We start from the raw sequence: 20,688 nt of genomic DNA on the forward strand, positions 1-20,688 counted from the left end.
TGTAATATAGTCAAGACAAAACATGCTTATGACATGCTCAAAAACTGATATTTCTTAAATCTGTATTCAAATGTATTTCCCTCTGTCAGCAATGTATCAACAGCAACACACACATTTCTATCAGTGTTTCTCTGTGTTGTGGTTGACATGATGATGACTGTTAGGAGTAAAAGTTTACTTTTTATTCATATATCTTTACTTTTAATGTTTCTTTTATTATCTTTTACTGTTTTTAAATGCCTTTGTCTGAATGTCTTTCATTTTTGTAAAGCACCTTGAATTGCCTTGTGTTGAAAGGTGCTATATAAATAAACTTGCCTTGCCTTGCCTTAAGGGGAGAGACTGAGCGTCACCATGAAATGTGCAAATTGACATAAAAATGAATAAAAGGGGAACAAATGCTCCATGTTTTTTAGGCTGCAAACTTTAACTGTTATGTAAGCCAACTAGACAGACAGTGTATCACTCTTCCTCCTGTACATTAGCAGATCAAAGGCATCACATACTTGAATGAATGTTAAATAAAGAATGCTGGAAATAACTGCATCTCCATTAGCCTATATGCTATGCAGAGACTGCCTTCTTCATGTCCTGAATTGCAGCTGATGTTTTAATATGGCAATTGGCAATTTGACTTATACAACATTCACAAGTTGTACATTTGACTCATACAATAACCCACCTTCGAGTGATGCTCTAGTTTCTTCATGTTTTGTTTCCCCTTTTGCTTGCCCCGGACTGAAACTGTCTTTTCACCGACATCTCTTCACCTGCACTAGTGGCCGTATCAAAGCCGTGATTGGTCAGATGTCGATTCATTGCAACGGTGTCGGGTTACACACGTGCTCCCCTTGTCACCTCTCACTCTCGCGGGGGGTGCGCGGATAACTGAGCGGAGAACTGAGTGGAGAACTGCGCACAGCAGCTGAGGCCCTCTGGGCGGGGCCCCCTGCGCAAGGCGGGGCCCCATGCAGCCTGCGTGATTGGCCTGTAGGGAGGGGCGGCCATGCTACTACTACTACTACTACTACTACTACTACTACTACTACTACTACTACTACTACTACTACTACTACTACTACTACTACTACTACTACTACTACTACTACTACTACTACTACTACTACTACTATAGGGCCATCCCTCCCTACAGGCCGATCATGCAGGCTGCAAGGGGCCTCACATTGCGCAGGGGGCCTCGCGCAGGGGGCCTCGGCTTATGAGCTCGGCTTTTGCGCAGTTCTCAGCGCAGTTCTCCGAGCACCCTTTGATGCCTTTTATCTGCTAATGTACAGGAGGAAGAGTGATAAACTGTCTGTCTAGTTGGCTTACATAACAGTTAAAGTTTACAGCCTAAAAAACATGGATAATTTTGTACCTTTTTATTCATTTTTATGTCAATTTGCACATTTCATGGTGATGCTCAGCCACTCCCCTTAACTCCTAACAGTCATTATCATGTCAACCACAACACAGAGAAATACTGATAGAAATGTGTGTGTAGTTGTTGATACATTGCTGACAGAGGGAACTATATTTGAATACAGATTTAAGAAATATCAGTTTTTGAGCATGTAATAAGCATTGTTTGTCTTTACTATATTACAATAAAATAATATAGTATTTATATTATTGAATTGATTATGATTATTAGTAGAAGTAGTTTATTTGGATTAATTATATTTTCATATTTTTGAGACTAGTATTTGGCAGGAAATGACGGACATCTCACAATTTCGCTTGGGACCCATGCTTGGGACCCCAAGTTGACCAGGGACGGCCCTGACTACTACAACCACTACTAGTAGGCTACTACCTCTAGTTTTAATACAATGATAACTTCATATCCATTACGGGCAGTTATTTTGTTGTAAAATGTTTATTTTAACGTTCAGAAATAAGGCCGGTAAATATGAACATCATCATCTTTTTATTTATTTACTTTAGCTTTATTTCCCCTTTATTTACTTACCTATTTCATTTTACCTTTTCATCATTAATTTGTTTCAAATGATTTAGCTTTCTTTATGTTCACATTTCTGTATAATTTCCCTTTGCAACCCCTCCCCTAACTATGAAACCACATTTATTTATTGCAGATTAATTTTGCGTCCCCTGACTGGTCCTACTAACACGGTTATTACGGTAATTTGGAGCGTCGCAAATCAATTGTTGCTGTCGCCTTGCGGCTTCTAGCTAGCACAAGCTAAACTGCGTACTTTGCATGATGTCGCTGAACATGAAAAGGCATATCAGTACGATTACTGAATAGTATCTTATTTGTTAAACAGTCCTGCAGACCTAAACAATTTGTCGTCTGGGCAGCACTGGCCATTATTTTCATAATGGTCCACCGAGCGTTAGCTATGATTAAGCTAATGTAGCAACATAACGTTAGATTCATTGTTAGCCGAGTGAGCTAACTGACCTGTAGATAGACTGTACACACTGACAGATAACATGGCAGAGTCGTTATCAGGGGTTAATGTTGTGCTGGTTATGGCATATGGAAGCCTGGTAAGTAAGTTTCAGTTTCAGTTGTTATCTGATAGGGGCTTATGTGATGATGCTCGTGATGAAACCCTTTCCTTTTACATTTGCAGGTGTTTGTGCTGCTGTTTATCTTTGTCAAAAGGCAAATCATGCGTTTCGCAATGAGATCCCGCCGAGGACCACATGCACCTATTGGCCACAATGCACCAAAGGTAAAGACGATCTCCTTTTCAAAGTCTATGTAGCCTACCTCTTGTTTGCCTAGAGGGAGTTTCACAGTTTCATATGATCCCCGGCTCAATATCCTATTAAAATGCCACATTAACAATATATTTAAATGGGTTGTATGTTCTCAATAATGCTTATAGAAGCTGATCAATAAAACCTACTCCCTCAGATTTGTGGACAGTTTTCTTGACTTAAAACATTGATATCTCCATAAATTCACAATGTAATTTCAACACCCAAGCTGCTATTGAAACATGTATGCATCTGCCTTTGTTCTTTAGCAATTTGCAACTGGTAAATAGCCCTTACCAATTACTTACAACCTTGAATATGCAGCAGCTGCTGTTGGTGTAAAAGTTAATGTGTGTATTTATTTTCTTTGTGAATTGATTCACAGGGTTTGAGGGAGCAGATTGACTCCAGGCTGTCCAAGGTCCAGGAGATCCGCTTCGAACCTCGTCTCTTAGAAGAAGAAGACGATAGGCTGAAGCAAGGATCACAGATCAGTCAGTCACTTTTTCATCTCTTCTTATTTTTGACCTGAAGCTATTTTAAGTGTTAAGGACGTTCTTTCATGATGTAACTAAAATATGTTTGTATTTCCCAGGTTGCTTCAACTACCTGTACAGAATGAAAGCTCTGGATGCAATCCGTGACTCAGGTGATTCAATTTGATGTTAAAATATGTTTAATTCTGCAGGTGTATGTATATTTTCATTCGCTGGTAAAACAGCTTTTCATTCATTATTCTTCAAGAATATCTTTTTTTTATAATTCTATTATTCTCAATTACTTAACCTTTTGTTTTTGCAGTCATCCACAATTCCCATGGGGAGTTTTCATTGGAGTTTCAACTTCTCTAACCTTCACTTCTTGTTCCTTCCTGTTATGACCTCAGGAATTCCTCTGCAGGAGATAAGCCGCTGTCCCAGTGCGTTTACTGGACGCAACTTCAGAAGCTGGCTGATGGAGCTGCGTAACTCCCACTCTCTGATAAAGAGCAGCCGCAGCGCCCTCATTGACCGTTTACTTGAAGGCTACGACAGCGCTCGCCACGGGACTGGGGTCCGTACAAGTTGCAAAATCGAATATAATTGGTTTAAGAGTTCTGTTGTAGCATGTTACTGATTTGCCTTTGACTCTTTGTTTCAGGTATTTGGGGAAGCTGAGTTTCTCGAATACCAGCAAGCTCTCAACGAACTGGCTGATGTGTAAGTGTTGCTGTACTGGTCCAGACTTGAAATTGTTAGTCTTGCAACACATTGCTGGAGAAAGTTTCTCAATCTGCATATATTCACATAGGGTAGGGTGTAGTGAATGCTTTCAATTGTATTTGAAAGTTTAGAGCAACAAAATCAAGTGATAATAAAAACGTTGTCTAGATTTAGATCATCCTTTTTTTTAAACAGCCAGTGTGGAGCAGTCTAGTTGAATTCATCAGAAAAATGTAAATAAACTCAATGGTCAGTATAAAATATTCTAGTATATGAATGTTAGATGATCCCTCTATTTAAAAAAGAAAAGAAAAAAGAAGAAATCAATTGGGTTAGAGCAATTTGGCATTTCCTTAGAAAGACCTACTTGCACTAGTCTTGTGTTTCAGCGCATGACAGTCTATACCTTGGTTTTTACTACTATAGTTACTGCTGCTATTTCGTTTAAAATAACTAAATATTATTATGTGTACTATTATCATTTTTTCTCTGCCCCCCTCAGGGTGAAAGCCTATTCCAGCAGCACCAGTCTGGACCAGCATCACCAGTCTGCAGCCAAGGACCTGACGGGCTCTCCGGTCCGGAGCACCCCTCCACCATCCAGGTCACCTACCTGCCCTCCACTGGCCAGCGCAGCAAGAGGCCCAAACACTTTCTGGAGCTCAAAAGTTTCAAGGACAACTACAACACCCTGGAGAGCACCCTGTGAGAGGCCGCTGTCTATAAATGTGTGCTGTGTGGAGCATGTGTGCACCAGGAAACTACCAACTGTAACACTAGCTTTATATGAGCTTTAAAATTCACCCACAAGTTGGATATACATTTTATCACAGTAAGTCACACAAGGTAGTTTTAAAGAATTACATTTCTTTAAAACTATTACATTACAATTACATTACAAAAAGAAATGTCCATTTTCAAAATCTTTGTGAGGCCCATATGTACACCGAGGGCCTTTTTCACATTTTGGACCTAATGAGCGTGTGCAGAGGACAAATGTGATTGTAGCCAACCTGGCAGGGTTCCCTGTCATTTTTGTAAAAACAGCGAAGTTAATGGCCAGTTATCTGGATTCATTTTTATTTTTCTCAAATTGTAAATACGAGTGTACATTTTGACTTTCTGTGTTTGTACAGATGTAAGATATTTATTTAAGGACATTCATTTATTTAATTGACATTGTGTGATTTTTATTTATGTGAGGTTGTACACATTAGTGATTTGAGATAAAAGCCTTACAACTCATGTCTTCATTTCCATTGTCTTTATTATCTCCACTAGGTGGCAGTACAAGGTCAAGGAGTAAAGATGCAACACAGTCGATACAAGTTAGGTGTGAAAAACTCAAAGAGTACATCAAATGAATCGGGAAAAAAAAGGATTTTCGTTGAAACCATAGACTATATATAAAGGTTGAAACAAATGATGACAGTCTACACTACAGCAACAGACAACTTCAGTGTTCACAGTAAATGGGACTTTATAAAAATGTACATACTGGATTGAAAGTATTTTACAGAAAAAGCATACAGACAATGTATTATTATTATGTAAGTCAGTTATCAGTTCAAGGTGGTTATTAAATATGCAAACGTTTAGCACAAGCAGGATATATACGAAGGATGTTGCGGCAGTACTTGGCAGCATAGATAAGAAATAAAAACTAGCCTCTAAATGTAGCCTTATAATAAGTATTTTCCAGCATTAATAAAATAAAGGTTAACTTTATAATATATATAGCATCACTTGTCTTACATTAATCCCACTCTTATGTCAGAGGAATACATTTAAGTTAAACATTAATCATACGTTAGCATTGAAATAGCTAACTGCCTGCCATTAGCAGTGTGGTGCAAAGCACTGAGGAATGTGACCCTGCAGCTGAGGGTCATGGTTAACAGGCTGTAGGTTGAAGAAGTGCTGAAAATATAATCTAATTGTAGATTTGTATAAGGTTTTCCAAATCAGTTTGTAACAGAGAAATGTACAATGTAAACAGATATTAGTCTCAATCCATCCTTTTGAATTGACCTTTCAAGCAGTTTATTTCTGCATTGGAGAACTAGAGTTGGAAAATAAACGTAACTTCACTCGTGCTGCATATCATGTATGAAGTTCACAAAAGTTCTATGCAATGCACATCTTCTTTCTTGTTTCCTTTCAAGAATCCCTCCTATCATTGGATCCTAAGTTGAGTTCCCCATAACTTTCCTTCTTTAGATTCTGTTAGAGACTCAGTGAAGGTACGCCGAACAGCCTCAAAAGTAGCTGAGGTTCTAAAAAGGACCAAGTGCTTCGTCACCATGAGGTCTGTTAAGCAAGCCTTTTTGAAATACTCCAGATCTTTGTTTCATAAAGGTGTGTGGTTAAATATACATTTACACTGTAATCATTATTTTGGTTGACACCCCACTCAGGACATGATCTCGATGACTTTGATGAACGGGAGGGTCTTGTTGGTCGGTGACGTCGGTGTAAATGTTTTACTGCACACAAAAATAAAAAAAAAGCTTGTTTACATGGACATTTAAATCTTCTCGGAAGACCAAATCTCACTGAGAATAAGAAGCAGCTCACCTGTAAACAACCTCTGGTTTGTTCTCAGTGGGCGTCAGAGGCTCCTGGCCTGCCAGGAAGTACTCCATGTGGTCATGCATTTGTCTGTTCTGCAGACAGAAAGGGGTTACAGTCAGTACATTGTGTGAAAAAAGGTGCAATTAAGGAGCGGCAGCATACATTTCTTACATGCAGGACCATTTCTCAGCTTTAATTTGATTGAAAAGGTGGGAAAGGTCAACCACAAACACATACAGTACTATATAACTGCAAAAATAAATGCAGTCCTAGTTAGAATAGTCTTATCTATATTTGTCATATACTTGTCCTCACATAGAGCTGTCTCTAAGTGAGGACAAGCACCATTTATTTGGCAATATAAACTCAAATATCAAGTGGTCTTTTTTGATTGGTTGTCATTTGAATTTGCACTGCCCTAAGTCTGCCATGCTTGTGACCAGCATGAATTCGTCAGACAAGAACGCCTTTCAGTGGAAAATACATAATATGCTCCTTCTGAAAGGAAAAAAAGGGCTTTCACATTACTGTAATCTTGTTTATGTTTTTAGGACTTATACGCTTTATTGCTCCAGTCTCAAACTGTAAGTCAGTTAAAAGACTGCTTACATTACATCAGGTTAACTAGTAGTCTGTAACTTATTACAAATCAAAATGTACCTTCCCAACACTAATAGCTAGTAGTGATTAATTCAGATTGTGATGCAGTTATCCTGACCTCAGCTTCCAGGAAAGCCACCTTCTCCTCCAGATCCCTGATGAAGTGATCTCTCTCTTGGATCACCGTCCGGGAGTTTTGCAGCTGTACCATAGACAAAACAAACAAAAAAACAGGGTGAGTTATCAGGACTAAGACAGCTCACTTTTCCAAAAAGAGCAGATTCAGCATCACTTATTCATGACAAGCAAGTTTTGTTTCACCACACGTTTCCTCTTTGCTTCTCTCCCGCAAAAATCAATAACGCTTTATGTGTCCGCCTCCTCAAAATGTAATTTCCGCGTTAATGACTTCCTGTGTACCAGAGAGCTCATTTGCATTGTGTGTGTCTGTGTGTCTGTGTGTGTGCACTTGTACTGCTAGTAAATACCTGTTCGATCATGTGGCGAACTTTCCTCTGCTGGCTCTTTAACATGTCGTCAAGGTGATGAATCTTCTCCTTCAGGCCGGCCACCTCCGTCTCCAGCTGTTCACACCTGCAAACACACACAAATATATGAGACCACTTTGTCACATTTGATAAAGTATACAATAAAACCATAGATTAAGAAAATGACTGAAATAGTATTTTTTTGTTCGTTTTTTTACTAGATGTATTTATGTTATTTGTAGGACTTTTATTTTGCACAATAGGAACATATTTTTAACAGATAAATCAATTTCACATCATATTTAAGGTTGTGATCTCTCATGCTAAATGATATTCACATATATTTTGCGGGACATGTGACAAGACAAGACAAGACAAGACAAGAGTGAAATAAATAACATTATTGGATAATATACACTGTGTTTTGTTATTTATGGCTCTGCTTCCTAACTGGCCCACATATTGTACTTGTGCTCATCTGTCTCTCACCTCTCCTCACTCTCCTCACTTTCCTCCCCGTCTGCTCTAAGCTGCAGCAGCTCTGCCTCCCCTGCGGCCATCTTGTCTCTGAGGACGCCGCTCTCGATCTCCATGTTTCCCAGCAGCCTCTGCAGCTCCTCCACCTGCTGACCCCTCTCCTCCGACTGCTCCTCCACCTTCTGCAGACGCGTAGACTGCTCCGCCACACGGACGCTACACTCCTCTGCCTCTGCCTGTGAGGGGAGCCACAGAGTAAGAAATAGCCTTGGCCTTCCTGTGATTAAGTAGTAATGGACACTCTGTCAAAGGCTCCACACATGCAAACTGTTTTCAATCACTCTGACTGATCAGATTACAAGAGTTTAGGGCTAGTTGACAGTTAAACCAGATTATCTGAACCACTTTATTTGGAGGGAAAACCAAAAAGTGCCCTGAAAGGGATATAAATGCATAATCCCTATTGGCACTACAGTAAGTACAGTAATACAAGTCATATCAGGGAAATCTGTAACTGTAATGGATGAAGTTGGTTTGTTTTTAAATGTCTGGCTGCTTGTGTTTTTATTCTTTATAACTATTAGGAAAGACATAAGTAGATACGTTATTGTGTGTTCACATTGGAAAAGTGACAAAATAGAGTATACTCAAGTATATGCAGTCTGTATGTATACTAAAAGCTCTGATCTTTGAGTTTGCTGTTGACATATACTCCCACAATGCAAAAAGAAAAGAAGGTAGTCGTAGCCTACATAAAGGAAATAATTCAAAGAAAAAACTATAACATTTTGTGATTGTCTACATTTCTTCATTTTGTCTGAATCACAACTTTAACGATTTTTTCTGATTGAGTTAAATGACCCAAGACAAATGTACAATGCAGATTCTGTCTGCCTGATGTATCAGTGCAATATTGTTGGTGCCACTAACTCTAAAAGGGTATTAGTGCAGACCACAGGTACAGTCCTTGACAGATGAGCCTATGTTAAGTCTGTGGGCAGTGTGTCCCTGCTTGACCTGACAGATGAATGTGCTGTAGAGCAAAGACCCACACAGTGGGGGGGTCGGGGATGAGGGATGAAGTCCAGAGATAAGACTGGCAGATAATGAGGGTGATTAAATGAACAGGACAACAGCAGAGGAGTGAGTCATAGCTGCAGACAGGAAATCGTGTCGTGTTACTAATCTTGTGAGACAGACCTGCATTCTCTCCTTCTCCTCCTGATGCCTCTTCTCCATCTCCTTCAGCTGCGAGTACAGACGCTGGGTCGCCTCCCTGAGCCGCACACTCTCCTCCTGATTATCCCCGACCTGAGAGCAGAAAGACACAAAGTGACACGCTCCATTAGGCTCGATGTGGCGGACTACTTGAACCTGAGGGCGAGTCTGCAGCTAACAAACAGTGTTTAACAGGTTGTTTGGCCGAGCCTGAGGTACAAGCGCATTTAGACAAGAAACTGGACGCAAGTTAAATTGTGTAGAGATAACTTCTTATCTCGGGACTGTACTAAATAGGTGGATGCGTGGGCCACCCGAATAGGGTAAGGGGCCTTTGGCTTTTCTTGCCGGGGGTGCGTTGCGGTGCCCCCACAAATAGAATCACATTCTGTGGGAAACACTGATGTGCATTGCAGTTTTATCTGATACCACTTAGAATGGAGGGCAGTGTAAATTGATCCCAGGTTACCTACATCACTCACAGGTCACTGGGTGTGTACAGCCACTATAGCTCCCTGCTCCACTTTCCTTATAGATAATGGTGTAGTGTTACAGGAGATGTGCTGACTCTAGAATAGTGCATGAGAAATAAAATATTGTGTTTCTGTGTGGGCTGTTAGTTAGAATGTAAGTGAGCAATGTGCTGTGTGGTGAGCTTTTTAATCAACTTCAGAGTCTGGCACTATTTGCTTATGATAGATAGTGTGAGTGTGTGCTGGAGGGACAGACATTCTTCAATATGAATGTTCAATAGGTGATTTAAATAGAGATTTGAATGCATTCAAACTAGTTTCGGCTGAAATTGGTTTCCGGCCATTCCTCATGGTTCATTCCCATTAAACTGATGAATAGTCAGATCATAAAAGCCACAGCAAACATTAGTTATGGAGGGCTGAATTGTGATAAGCTCACCTGAGCTTCCGATTTAGGGAGAACAGTGTTGCCATTGGTGACAGCTGGCTGGCTGCCGGGCACATGGACTCTGAAGCCATTGGCTGGATACTGAAGATGAGATGAAGAGGGGGAGTTAGTGCTTTATTTCTCCTTTTACCCAAACCATTTACACATTGTAAAGGACCAAGAGATATCACTGCATTTCAACGTAAAGGGATAGTGCACCCAAAAATCTGGTATATATATATATATATTACTACTGTTTGGTACCCCTGACTCAGTGTAATTGTACCTAATTTATAATATACATGATAATATATATGTTTAATATATTAATATATATGAAAATCATCTCTAAATAATTTGTTGCAGGCCTAACTGAGTTAACTTTACAGTAGTACTTTGGAAAACAAAACATGAAACACAAACAAAAGACAGTATGTACACCTCTTTTAAATACATACACACCTATTGGTAAACAATATATAAATCCAATATCATATTTGCTGTCAATACATTTTCTTTTCATTGACTAAAAAGGATTTGTCTTGTGTCAACACTAGATTCAGAAAAACATCTTAATCCCGGATGCAGGGGGGTGTGCACCTTGTTGTTGTTTGTGTTTTGTCTGGCTGCCATCTGCTCTCTCAGAGTCTTCAGACAGTACCTCACCTAGAAACAACAAACACATGTGACTTATGCAGAAACTATGACAATCCCCTTCCCCCTTCTTCAACCCATCAACACACACTCTGTTTTCTAGTGGTTGAACGTTGACTCATTGTCTAGACATGTTAGAAGAAGTGTTGCTCGGTTCACTGACTTCTTGAATCTGCGACACTTCGTCCGTCAGCATCTTGACGCTCTCTGCTGCCTCTGGACGCGCTTCCAGGTAAACCTAAATGACAGGATTGTGATAAATAACACAGGCGAGCGCACACATACTTCAGAAAAGCAGGAAAAGGGGGACTAGCTTGTACACAATTAAACTAACAAACACTGAAAACAAGCTCACATACCGTAATGACTTCAACTTTCTCTTCTGTTGGAGTGATGAGTGTTTCTTCCTTCTCCTCTGCTTTCTGTGGAGGCCCTTCTGCGACGACGTTCTCCTACGTTCAGTGAAGAAATCAAAATGTTGTCCCAATCTTTCTTTTTTTTCTTTCACTCAGCAAATGAAAAGAAAGCTGTTTCTTCTCTGTTTTTGTACCTTGTTGCTGTGACGCTCCGAGTTGCCGGTTGACTGATCCTGATCTTGTAAAGTGAGTCTAAGCCTCCTGCATCGGATCTGAAATGAAAGATGAGGGCATAAGATAAAGTAAATGGAGATGTTGAGACTATTAGAGAAGCAACCAATGGAGAGGAGGGAGAGGGGATCAAAATGAAAGTCACCAGTGAGAAAGAGGGTGGAGCTGAGAAATAAATGCAACATTTTCGCCATAAAACTTCCCCATAGAGAAGATCCTGTAGATTCCACACTGTTAGACTACAAAGCCTAGCAACCAACCTAAAGGAGACTCTTCTATTGTGTCATGGGGCAGTCTTGTGGTCTGGAAAAAACAGGCCACTCTACTTGGCGGAGAAAATGATACCATTCCAGTAACAGACAAAAATACCAACACTCAAAACCACCGTGACTGCTGAGTCACTCTCAATACAACACTGTCGCCATAACAACTTAACTTTAAAACTGAGTATTTTTTGAAATAGTTTGTGCAACACCACTAGACAATTCTGGAAAAAACTGATGATTTGATTTGATCAAATGCTGTTTCTGGTGGGGTGCCAGCTTCTCCTGTATTGCTCAATTCATGATTTATTATATTTTCTTGAAAACAGAGGGAAGTATTTCAGAGGAAGTGCATGTTTATCACAACTATTAATGCAAAGCTCATCATAATCCACTGATATTGATTGATTTCATAGACATATTTCTATCTAAAGCATGTAAGATCATCTACTAGAAATGACCTACAATAACAGAGCACATCACTTTTCAAATAATTAAACAAATGTTTATTATTTCTACACACTTATTTTTAACTGTAAGACAAAACTTTGCAGGTATTTAGATACAAACATATAGTGAATACTTTTAACAATGGGATAGGAAGGTTAACAACAGGCCTTTGAGCTGAGAAATGTAGAGTTTGCAGCATATTTAAATAAAAACATTAGATGACAAGTAACATAAGTTGATGTTCACATTAAATTCCCTTAAACTGGCTTTTTTTCCCGACCAGATACGTGTAATATATCAGACTGCAACCTTTCCCCAAAGCAAATACTTGCTTTGACTAAACACAATCCTAGTGCAGGTGTGGTTCAGCACACATCGTGTTGCTTTTCTCTGAAAGTGCAAAGAGAACAAATCATTTAACCCTTTGACAGAATAATTCCTCTTCAGATGGAGGATAACAGTCCAGGTACAGGCGAGTTATGACACATAGTGGATTGTTATTTTAGCACCAACCTAAATTATGCTTAATCCTAGCCTCTAGGTGATGTTGTGTGTATACGCTCATAAATATGTGTCTTTGATTTTTATATGCAACGTATCTGTCTTGCAATGTGCCTCCACCCCTACAGTACATGAAAAAAATGAGATAAAGACTGAATTGGCTTTAATTAAGCGTTGTCTGGGCGTCAGCTACTGTAACTGGTAAATAGTTACAGTAAACTGTCCCCATTGACATCAGGACGGCAGATAGCTTGCACATATTCCGGCGCAAACTGAAAACTCATCTCTTTCGACTCCACTTCGAGCGATAGAACTATTAACGAAGCACTTTTATACTAATAAAGGACTGGCTTTTCTAAAGCCAGTTGAGTAGCACTTGAAATGTTTTAGCTCTATGAAACCTGATGTACTTATATGATTCTGTTTTCTTCAAGTTGTATTTTGTTGGACGAACGCACTTATTGTAAGTCGCTTTGGATAAAAGCGTCAGCTAAATGCAATGTAATGTAATAGCAATCAGAAAAAAAATCCAGGTGTTGAATAGCCAAAAGCAGAAAAAAAAGAAATCTCCCGTCGATTTTTGAACTGTAATTATCTTAAATTTGTTTGTAAATGTTATTCTCCTCCATTAACCTCAGAGAAACACCCAAGCAACCAACGATGACTTTTAAAGAGCTGAGACAATAGATGATAACAAAATAAAAATACATGCTCAGGGAGATAAAAGACAGAGGTAGGGTTTGTTCTATAGATTATAGCTGTGTGGTGCAGTAAGGTGTATACAGCTAATGCTCCCCACACCCTTACATTCCTTTCTCACACAGCGTATCAACTTAGTAAAGCAACATTACACGTCTTCAATACCTCCCTGTGAGAATAACACCTGCGGTTACAGTGCAGGAGTGATATAGAGACACTAACTTGTTCTATGCATACCACAGTCGGTTGTGAACAAAACGGGAGCGTTGTAATAATTACTTCACTATGGTATGCAAATGATTTAATGAGACCACATGGGAACCTGACTGTGAGCAAGTCGGAACCAGAATAATACACTTCTAATTTATTTTGTTGAACACTTGATGGCTAAGGGCTAGCACCAGACAACAAACTTGATTTATTCAATCACTCCTTTATTCCTGCGAAAAGCCCTTCAATGGATCCGGCTTCCAAGTACCAGCATGGCAGTCATCTGGACTCACATTAAGTGCCAGTCAGTGAATGAATGTTACAGATCCATGTGGAAACTTAGCACAACACCCTGCACAGAGGCCCCAAATACTGTATATATCTGCAGTCTATTGTACTACTGATGATATTAGGCCTTTAACAATGCCGGCAGATGTGGTCAAAAAGGGGCAGAAAGATGCCAACATTGTTATCTTCTCTGTTAAACCTAAAATGCTTTCTTACACCACGAGTCAACAACAACAAATGTACTGAAATAGAGTTTTACTGTGTGTGTATGTGTTTGTCTTCTACTGTATGCGTCTGTTAGTGATACTGTACATCATATCTCCTCAAACAGAGCCTTGTGTGTGTATGATACTGGCCAAAGTGAAACAAGTTAGCACAAATAGAAAGAATAAAAAAAGCCTTGGACTGTTTTGGGATTTTTGTGTGCTCCTGTGAAACAAAAACAAAAACAAACTTGCGTGTGAACGGTTGGAAATAGTTTATGGTTTTAGACTGTGTGCGAACATGCCTACCATTGCCTACATGTCGACACACACGGTAGACACACTTGGCTAGAACATTTGGTTATTGTGTTGAAGTTCTCTGCTGTGCGTGTCGGACACAGGCTAAATGGTTTACTTTGAATGTCAGATTTAATTGTAATGTATGAAAACCATCAGAGGCTGTGACGGGCCGACATTCATCCTGTGATCTGAGGGAGCGACAGCCTGAGGCTTCACACAGAGACACGCCCTGGGATGTTCTACTGTACACACAAACACAATGCCTCGCACCTCATGCTTTTCTTTTGAACTCGCTCAGTGGACACGTTCACATTTTAGGCATGTGGTTGACACTCATGCAGAGAGCTTCAACATAACTTAGAATAGGTTACTGATAATAATCTGATTGTTAAATGAAAGACAATTAAAGTATGCTTTTATTAAATGTATCATACTAATTAATCATGACAGCTGCTAAATCTTATGCCAAGTAAAGTTGTTTTTTTCAAATGCTGTTCTGAATGCCAGAGGATTCCTGGGTAAAAAGAGCAACAGCAGTGAGTTTGACACAGACAAAAGGAATATTGGAAACTATCTTATTAGATCATACTGTGGTGGAGTCTCACTGCATTATATCACCTCAAAATGCTTTGTTATTCATGAATCAACAGCACCATGACAACAGTAGGTTTACAGATGAAAGAGTTTGATTGGATACAAGTCTTACAAAAGGTGCTGACAATAAACACTCATTCATTGCATACTTTTGCAGCACTGCCTGCCCAATGAACACACAATGAACTGTTAGGTCAATGAAGATTATGAGGGTGTTTTCTAAAGTCAAGTTCTGACGCTTTGTTCTTATACATACTTGCTATTTGCTGCATAGTCACGTCCAAACATTACTGTTCATAATGTGATCAGCGCTTTCATCTGCTTTGTGCCTTTACGGAGCGATACATACTGTATCTGCTTCCATTGCTGAGTGCTTCTCCACTAGACATGTCCATAAAGAGCAGGATATGCTGTACTTCAGTTGGAATGATCTTTATAGGAGGGTTAAGCGGCACATTTTCTGAGTGTCATGAAAACATTTACTGTAAACAAATGTAATCATACATCGATCTAATGAAAATGGCTTTAGAGATGATATCACTGCCAGTATTTAAGGTGTTCAGCGTTTCATTTCAGTTGATTGATTCTCTCTCTGAAGTATGCTCTTGAGTTTGATAAGATCAAGAGATACACATAATTAGATACTCCACGTCATGCATAACACTGTGCAGAACGCATTCTGCTGGTGGAAACCACGCAACATAAAGACACCTCTTGAACTTGTGTTCAGTAACGTATAAAGTGGAACTGTTAATCTGGTCAACTGCATTCTTTATGTTTACACCTAGCACTGCACATAATCAATACCCTTTCTGTAATCAATTACTTGGGAATAAAACCTGATCAAAACAATGAACCAATTTGAATGAGTCGACAGTATGTTAACATTATTGTTCTGTGCTGCCAGCAACCACCATGATCATTGTTTTCATAAAACAGTCAATATGGTGGTCCAATATTGGTGCTGTCTTTAACAGGTCACTGCAAACCTCCTATCAAATGTCTTTGAATTGATATGACATATACTGGTGTATATCTATACAGAAAAACAATGTAGAGACAAAACATGAAGTGTTGAAAGAACCTTCTGGTTCGAGCCCTGAGGGAGAGATTGATTACTGGCTTGTGTCTTGCTTTTATCACAGGAGATAGGGGGACAGAGAAGTGCTATAACATCTTTACATGTTTCAACTCGTTTGTGACTCCTATTAACTCGTTTTGTTAAAGTAAAATTAGGTTGTGAGGTTTACTTCTATATGAGGCAAATACAAGAGGCAAATCCTCACGATTGAGCTGCAATAAGGAAATGTTTTCCATTTTGCTTGGGAGATTAATCATAAATGTTTCCAACTATCTTCTGTTTATTGACTAATCAATGAATGCAACCTGTTTCAGCTCTAAAACTGAGGTGATTAGATGCACAATTTAAAGAAGGTGGTCTCTGTGGCGACTGTGGCTCAGTGGATATTGTGCTGGACCTCGAATCATGGGGTAGCAAGTTTGAGTCCCACTGCATGTCGTTGTGTCCCTGGGCAAGACACTTTGCTCCTGTGGGGATTGTCCACAGTATTGAATGTATGTAAGTCGCTTTGGATAAAAGCGTCTAACAAATGACATGTAATGTAATGGTATCTCTAAGCCATGCACACAAGAATGGTGTCTTTTCAAAGTAGAGAAGAGAAGACTTTAAAAGAGTAGAGCGTACTCAAGTATTGTCATCCCTGACATTAAGTTATTCAGGGGGAAACATCTACACACATCATTTAAACTGCGTTAGACATGGAGCTAATATGAAAACAGCTGTTACACATTGTGAGTCATGTTTACTGATTTGGAGGTGACATCACTGTTTTACCTCAGTGTCCGAAATACAAGAGCATCTTCATACCGTCAGTGACCTCCCACAATCAATACATTACCATCCAATCCCCGTCATCAAGCTACACACTCCCTCTAGGACTGATATTTACTGATTTCCAAATGATATCACTACAGTGATCACCGGACTGGAGACATAGCGATAAATCTGTGTCTATATATCATCCTAACAAGCTTAAAAGGTTGAAAAGTCACTTCTTGCACACCAGTGTCTAAATTCCTCTCCAAGCACCAACAGAGATCACAGCATGGTGTGACATTCATACATCACTGAGTGCAGTCAAAACAAAGCCGTTTTATTACCAAAGGACACACGCTATGAAGGATAAGGAAAGCCATAGAACACTTTCAACATGTTAAGTTGTTAACATCAGCAAGCCCTGCTCAGGACCATCACACGTCACCCGTAAATCATGGACTCTTCCCTTGTAATTAATGCCAGCAGTATGTGGGGTATGTGAGTCATTTTCCACGGCAAGAGGAGTAACTGACATATGGGAAGCGACTCTACAAAGATTAAAAGTTGCTCAACGGACTCAACGGCAATTTTAGCATTCATGCTGTCAGTTTCAAATAAAAAATGTAATTGATGATCAACAAAAAAATCCAGAATGACCAAAAAAAACAAAAACTAACAGTGTTGTTGTTGGAGCCTTGCCTGTCGTATGAGTTATGCTAATCAAGAGAACATTTGATTGAAATAAAAATGTTTGTACTTGTTTGGTGTAGTCTGTGTGTAACAAAGTATTTTAAGTATGATAAGTTAACAAAGAAGAGATACCAAAACATAAGAAAACACTTGAATAAAGTAAACAAATCTACAACTGCAGCTCCTATTATTCACTCCACACTGTACGAACACAAATGCAACCCTTCACTTTATCTCACACAGGATACTGATATCTACCTGGGCAGACGAGGCTGTGGGAACTCTCCCGCTGATGTTCAGGCAGCTGTGATCCGGACGCTCCGTGTCTTTCTGACTAAGTGTGTGGGAAGCCTCGGCTGTCTTGCCTTACATGGCTGGGTGAGGCTCCACCAGCTGCCCAACCCTTTTCTTTCTTCCAGATTGGTCTCCTGGCAGAGAGGAACAGTGCCAGTCTGAGGAGGCGGACAGCTGTTAGCCTCCCCTGCAGGACTGCAATACCAAGTACACAATGGAAACGTATAAACGTATAACGTATACGTAACGTAACGTAAACGTATAAACCATCCTGTATATTTATGCTTGTTGATGGGGAGTCTGAACCGAATAGCAATTTGAAAGCCATCCATTTAATTGGAAATCTGACAAAACTGTTATTTTCACATTTTAATGGAATTGCTAAAGAAAAGGACAATGTGGAAAACTATTTAGAGGTCTTTAACCAGCAATTATTAAACAGTTTCAATCAATCCGAGTAAATGAGTGACTAGGTTGAACCTAATTTATAATATATAACCGACTTGGTACAGTATGTAACCGATGGATGAATTGGTATGAAGAAGGCTTCGTGTGTCTGCCACATGTTGACAGATAGCAGCACACTGAGGAATGCCTAGTGCGAGTTACACAAGAGATTAATGAGGCGTCTTTATATAACTGTCACCGACATGCTGAGTGTGTGCAGTGTAAACAAAACTGTTGCAAACAGAAGTCAGATGCCAAAGTCTATATATGTTCTCGCTTGTGTTTTTGTCCATGTATCTCCAACTTTCATTACCATATCTGCAACTAAAATAACTTTTATATTCATGCTTCAGGGTTTCTTTAAACTGATCTCTTTTTTTTGGATTGCAACCATTAGTTCTTTGAATAACTTTGTCTTTTGGGACGGTTTTTAAATGCCATTTTCCTAATGTCTTTCATTTTTGTAAAGCACTTTGAATTGCCTTGTGTTGAAAGTGTTTGTGTTTCTTATCCTATATCTAATAGAACTGCTCGGGTCTTGATAGATTGAGTGGGGAAGTTCATGAGATCTTTCTAGAGGGTTATCAAGAATAACTTTTATCCAATGACCTTTTCCCTCTCTGTCTGTGTCTGTGTATTCTCTTGTTCCGATTAACCCAGCCAAATCTTTTTTCTTGTTTTGTATCTATATCTACGCCGGGATCCGGAGTCGAGGCTGATCCTCTTGCTGTAGTCCTGTGTCTTGGATCCTCTATCCTGAGTTCTGGATTAAGTCGTGGACTTCGGGTCGTGGCTGAACCTGTCTCTGCGGTCCTGCCTTGGGTCTCGTCATGCTGCTTCCCTGATGGCTTCCACAGGATTGTAGCTGACATCCTCGTGGATTCATCTTCTTATTACAGACACATACATTTCCTAACATTCGGTCTATATGCTGTAAAATGTATTATCTCTTCAATTTACACACGGCATCTATTGCACGTCTGTCCGTCCTGGGAGAGGGATCCCTCCTCTGTTGCTCTCCCTGAGGTTTCTCCCATTTTTCCCTTTAAACTGTGGGTTTTCTCTGGAAGTTTTTCCTTGTACGATGTGAGGGTCTAAGGATAGAGGGTGTCGTTTTTCTCATACTGATATTCTGAACAATCTGTGCTGTTGTATTTGCTGTAAAGTGTCTCTACTGTAGGCTATTTTTATTATATGTACAGCACTTTGGCTCGACCAAAAATCGTTTATAAATGTGCTATATAAATAAAACTTGATTTGATTTTAAAGGTGCTATATAAATAAATTCGCCTTGTCTTGATCGAACAAAACTAGATGTCATGTAAGGAAATTGGTGGAAGTTATGGATATTTTTTCTAAAATGTTTTAAAGACAAAACCATTGACTTGTCATTGATACAAATATTGACACAATAAAACGATTTCACAGAGCTCCATAAGGTGCCTACAAACAGTAGCGTGGCGTGGGGAAAAATGTAGGGGAAGCCCATTTTTTGGGTCGGGGGGGGGTGGTCAATAACGTAACCAGATGAGTGATTACAGCGCCCGGTATCATTTTACACACATTTGTATCACACAGATGCAGGACTTGCACACGCCTGTTATCTAACCGACAGGTCCGCACGCACTCTCCAGCTGAAACTCTCTCCTTATTAATTTAAGCATTTTACTTATTAATGTATGCAGACAATCACACAATCTATGTGATTTTTGGATTTACCGTGCCTCTCAATTGCCCGTGACAGGTTGGCAAGGTCGATGAATCCTGAAGTTGCCCAAGGATTGTTCAGGGAGCACGAATCCTTGTCAAAAAGAAGACATGGCCAGCAAAATAGACGCTGAAGTTTAGCGCTTCCAGTTAGCCACTCCGTGCGGACATAATTGTCCTCATTGAACGTCCGATTCTCTCCCTTTTTCCTCTGCGTACACACAGCTCGAGTGCGGGCATTGGCCTGTCATCTGATTTAATTTGTAGTTGCTGCTGTAGCGGAAGTTTAGTAAAGTTATGTTTGATTAAGTACGCCAAATCTCCACCCTCCATAATGCTTCATTTGCTTGATAATTTCTAACGGCGGTGATGACAGTTACAGTATTAAAACTGATGTTGATGTGATTTGATTGGATGGCAGTGTCCAATCAAATCGCCAGCCGCCAGCCGCCTCTGAAGGGAAGCAAGAGGCGGCTAGCTTCCCTTGGCATGGCCCTGACCAATCACAGGTTGGCAGGGGCATCACGTGGGCCTCATCTGATTGGTCAATCCCTCCATTTTTTTTCACCAAGGGAAGCTAGATTCGGCTGGCCTCCTCTCGCAACAGGGAGTGCAATCTACTGTTTCACCATAACATCTAGAGGGGCGCTGTTTGTTTCACTCTTTGTAAAATACTCAATGAGAATGGGGGAGAGCCGGGCCGGCAGCAACACACAGCAAAGGAGAATTATCGAAACAAAACAAAGTGTTTGTATTTATTTATTTAAATTAT

General features: G+C 39.8%; 2 protein-coding genes across 2 annotated transcripts; one reads left to right on the forward strand and one right to left on the reverse strand.

The window, feature by feature from the left end:
* The first annotated feature begins 2,165 nt into the window (after positions 1–2,165).
* Positions 2,166–5,180, forward strand: LOC117542648 (protein C1orf43-like). Its single transcript, XM_034210452.1, is given in 8 exon segments — positions 2,166–2,517; positions 2,604–2,705; positions 3,119–3,227; positions 3,329–3,382; positions 3,620–3,786; positions 3,874–3,932; positions 4,438–4,511; positions 4,514–5,180. Coding segments are annotated over 8 exon segments (753 nt in total). The 5' UTR covers positions 2,166–2,460; the 3' UTR covers positions 4,645–5,180.
* A 4-nt stretch (positions 5,181–5,184) lies between these two features.
* On the reverse strand, positions 5,185–17,793 carry tuft1b (tuftelin 1b). The gene is made up of 12 exons (XM_034210451.1): positions 17,727–17,793; positions 11,397–11,474; positions 11,206–11,298; positions 11,010–11,084; positions 10,793–10,858; positions 10,205–10,294; positions 9,275–9,385; positions 8,087–8,310; positions 7,598–7,703; positions 7,228–7,311; positions 6,513–6,601; positions 5,185–6,421 (listed from the first exon to the last, which is right to left on the reverse strand). Exons 4-12 carry the CDS (start codon positions 11,040–11,042, stop codon positions 6,349–6,351), a joined length of 876 nt encoding a protein of 291 aa, XP_034066342.1. The 5' UTR covers positions 11,043–11,084; positions 11,206–11,298; positions 11,397–11,474; positions 17,727–17,793; the 3' UTR covers positions 5,185–6,348.
* Between the last annotated feature and the right edge of the window lie 2,895 nt (positions 17,794–20,688).

This window comes from Gymnodraco acuticeps, unplaced genomic scaffold (assembly GCF_902827175.1).
Source record: "Gymnodraco acuticeps unplaced genomic scaffold, fGymAcu1.1, whole genome shotgun sequence".
Lineage (NCBI taxonomy): Eukaryota > Metazoa > Chordata > Actinopteri > Perciformes > Bathydraconidae > Gymnodraco > Gymnodraco acuticeps.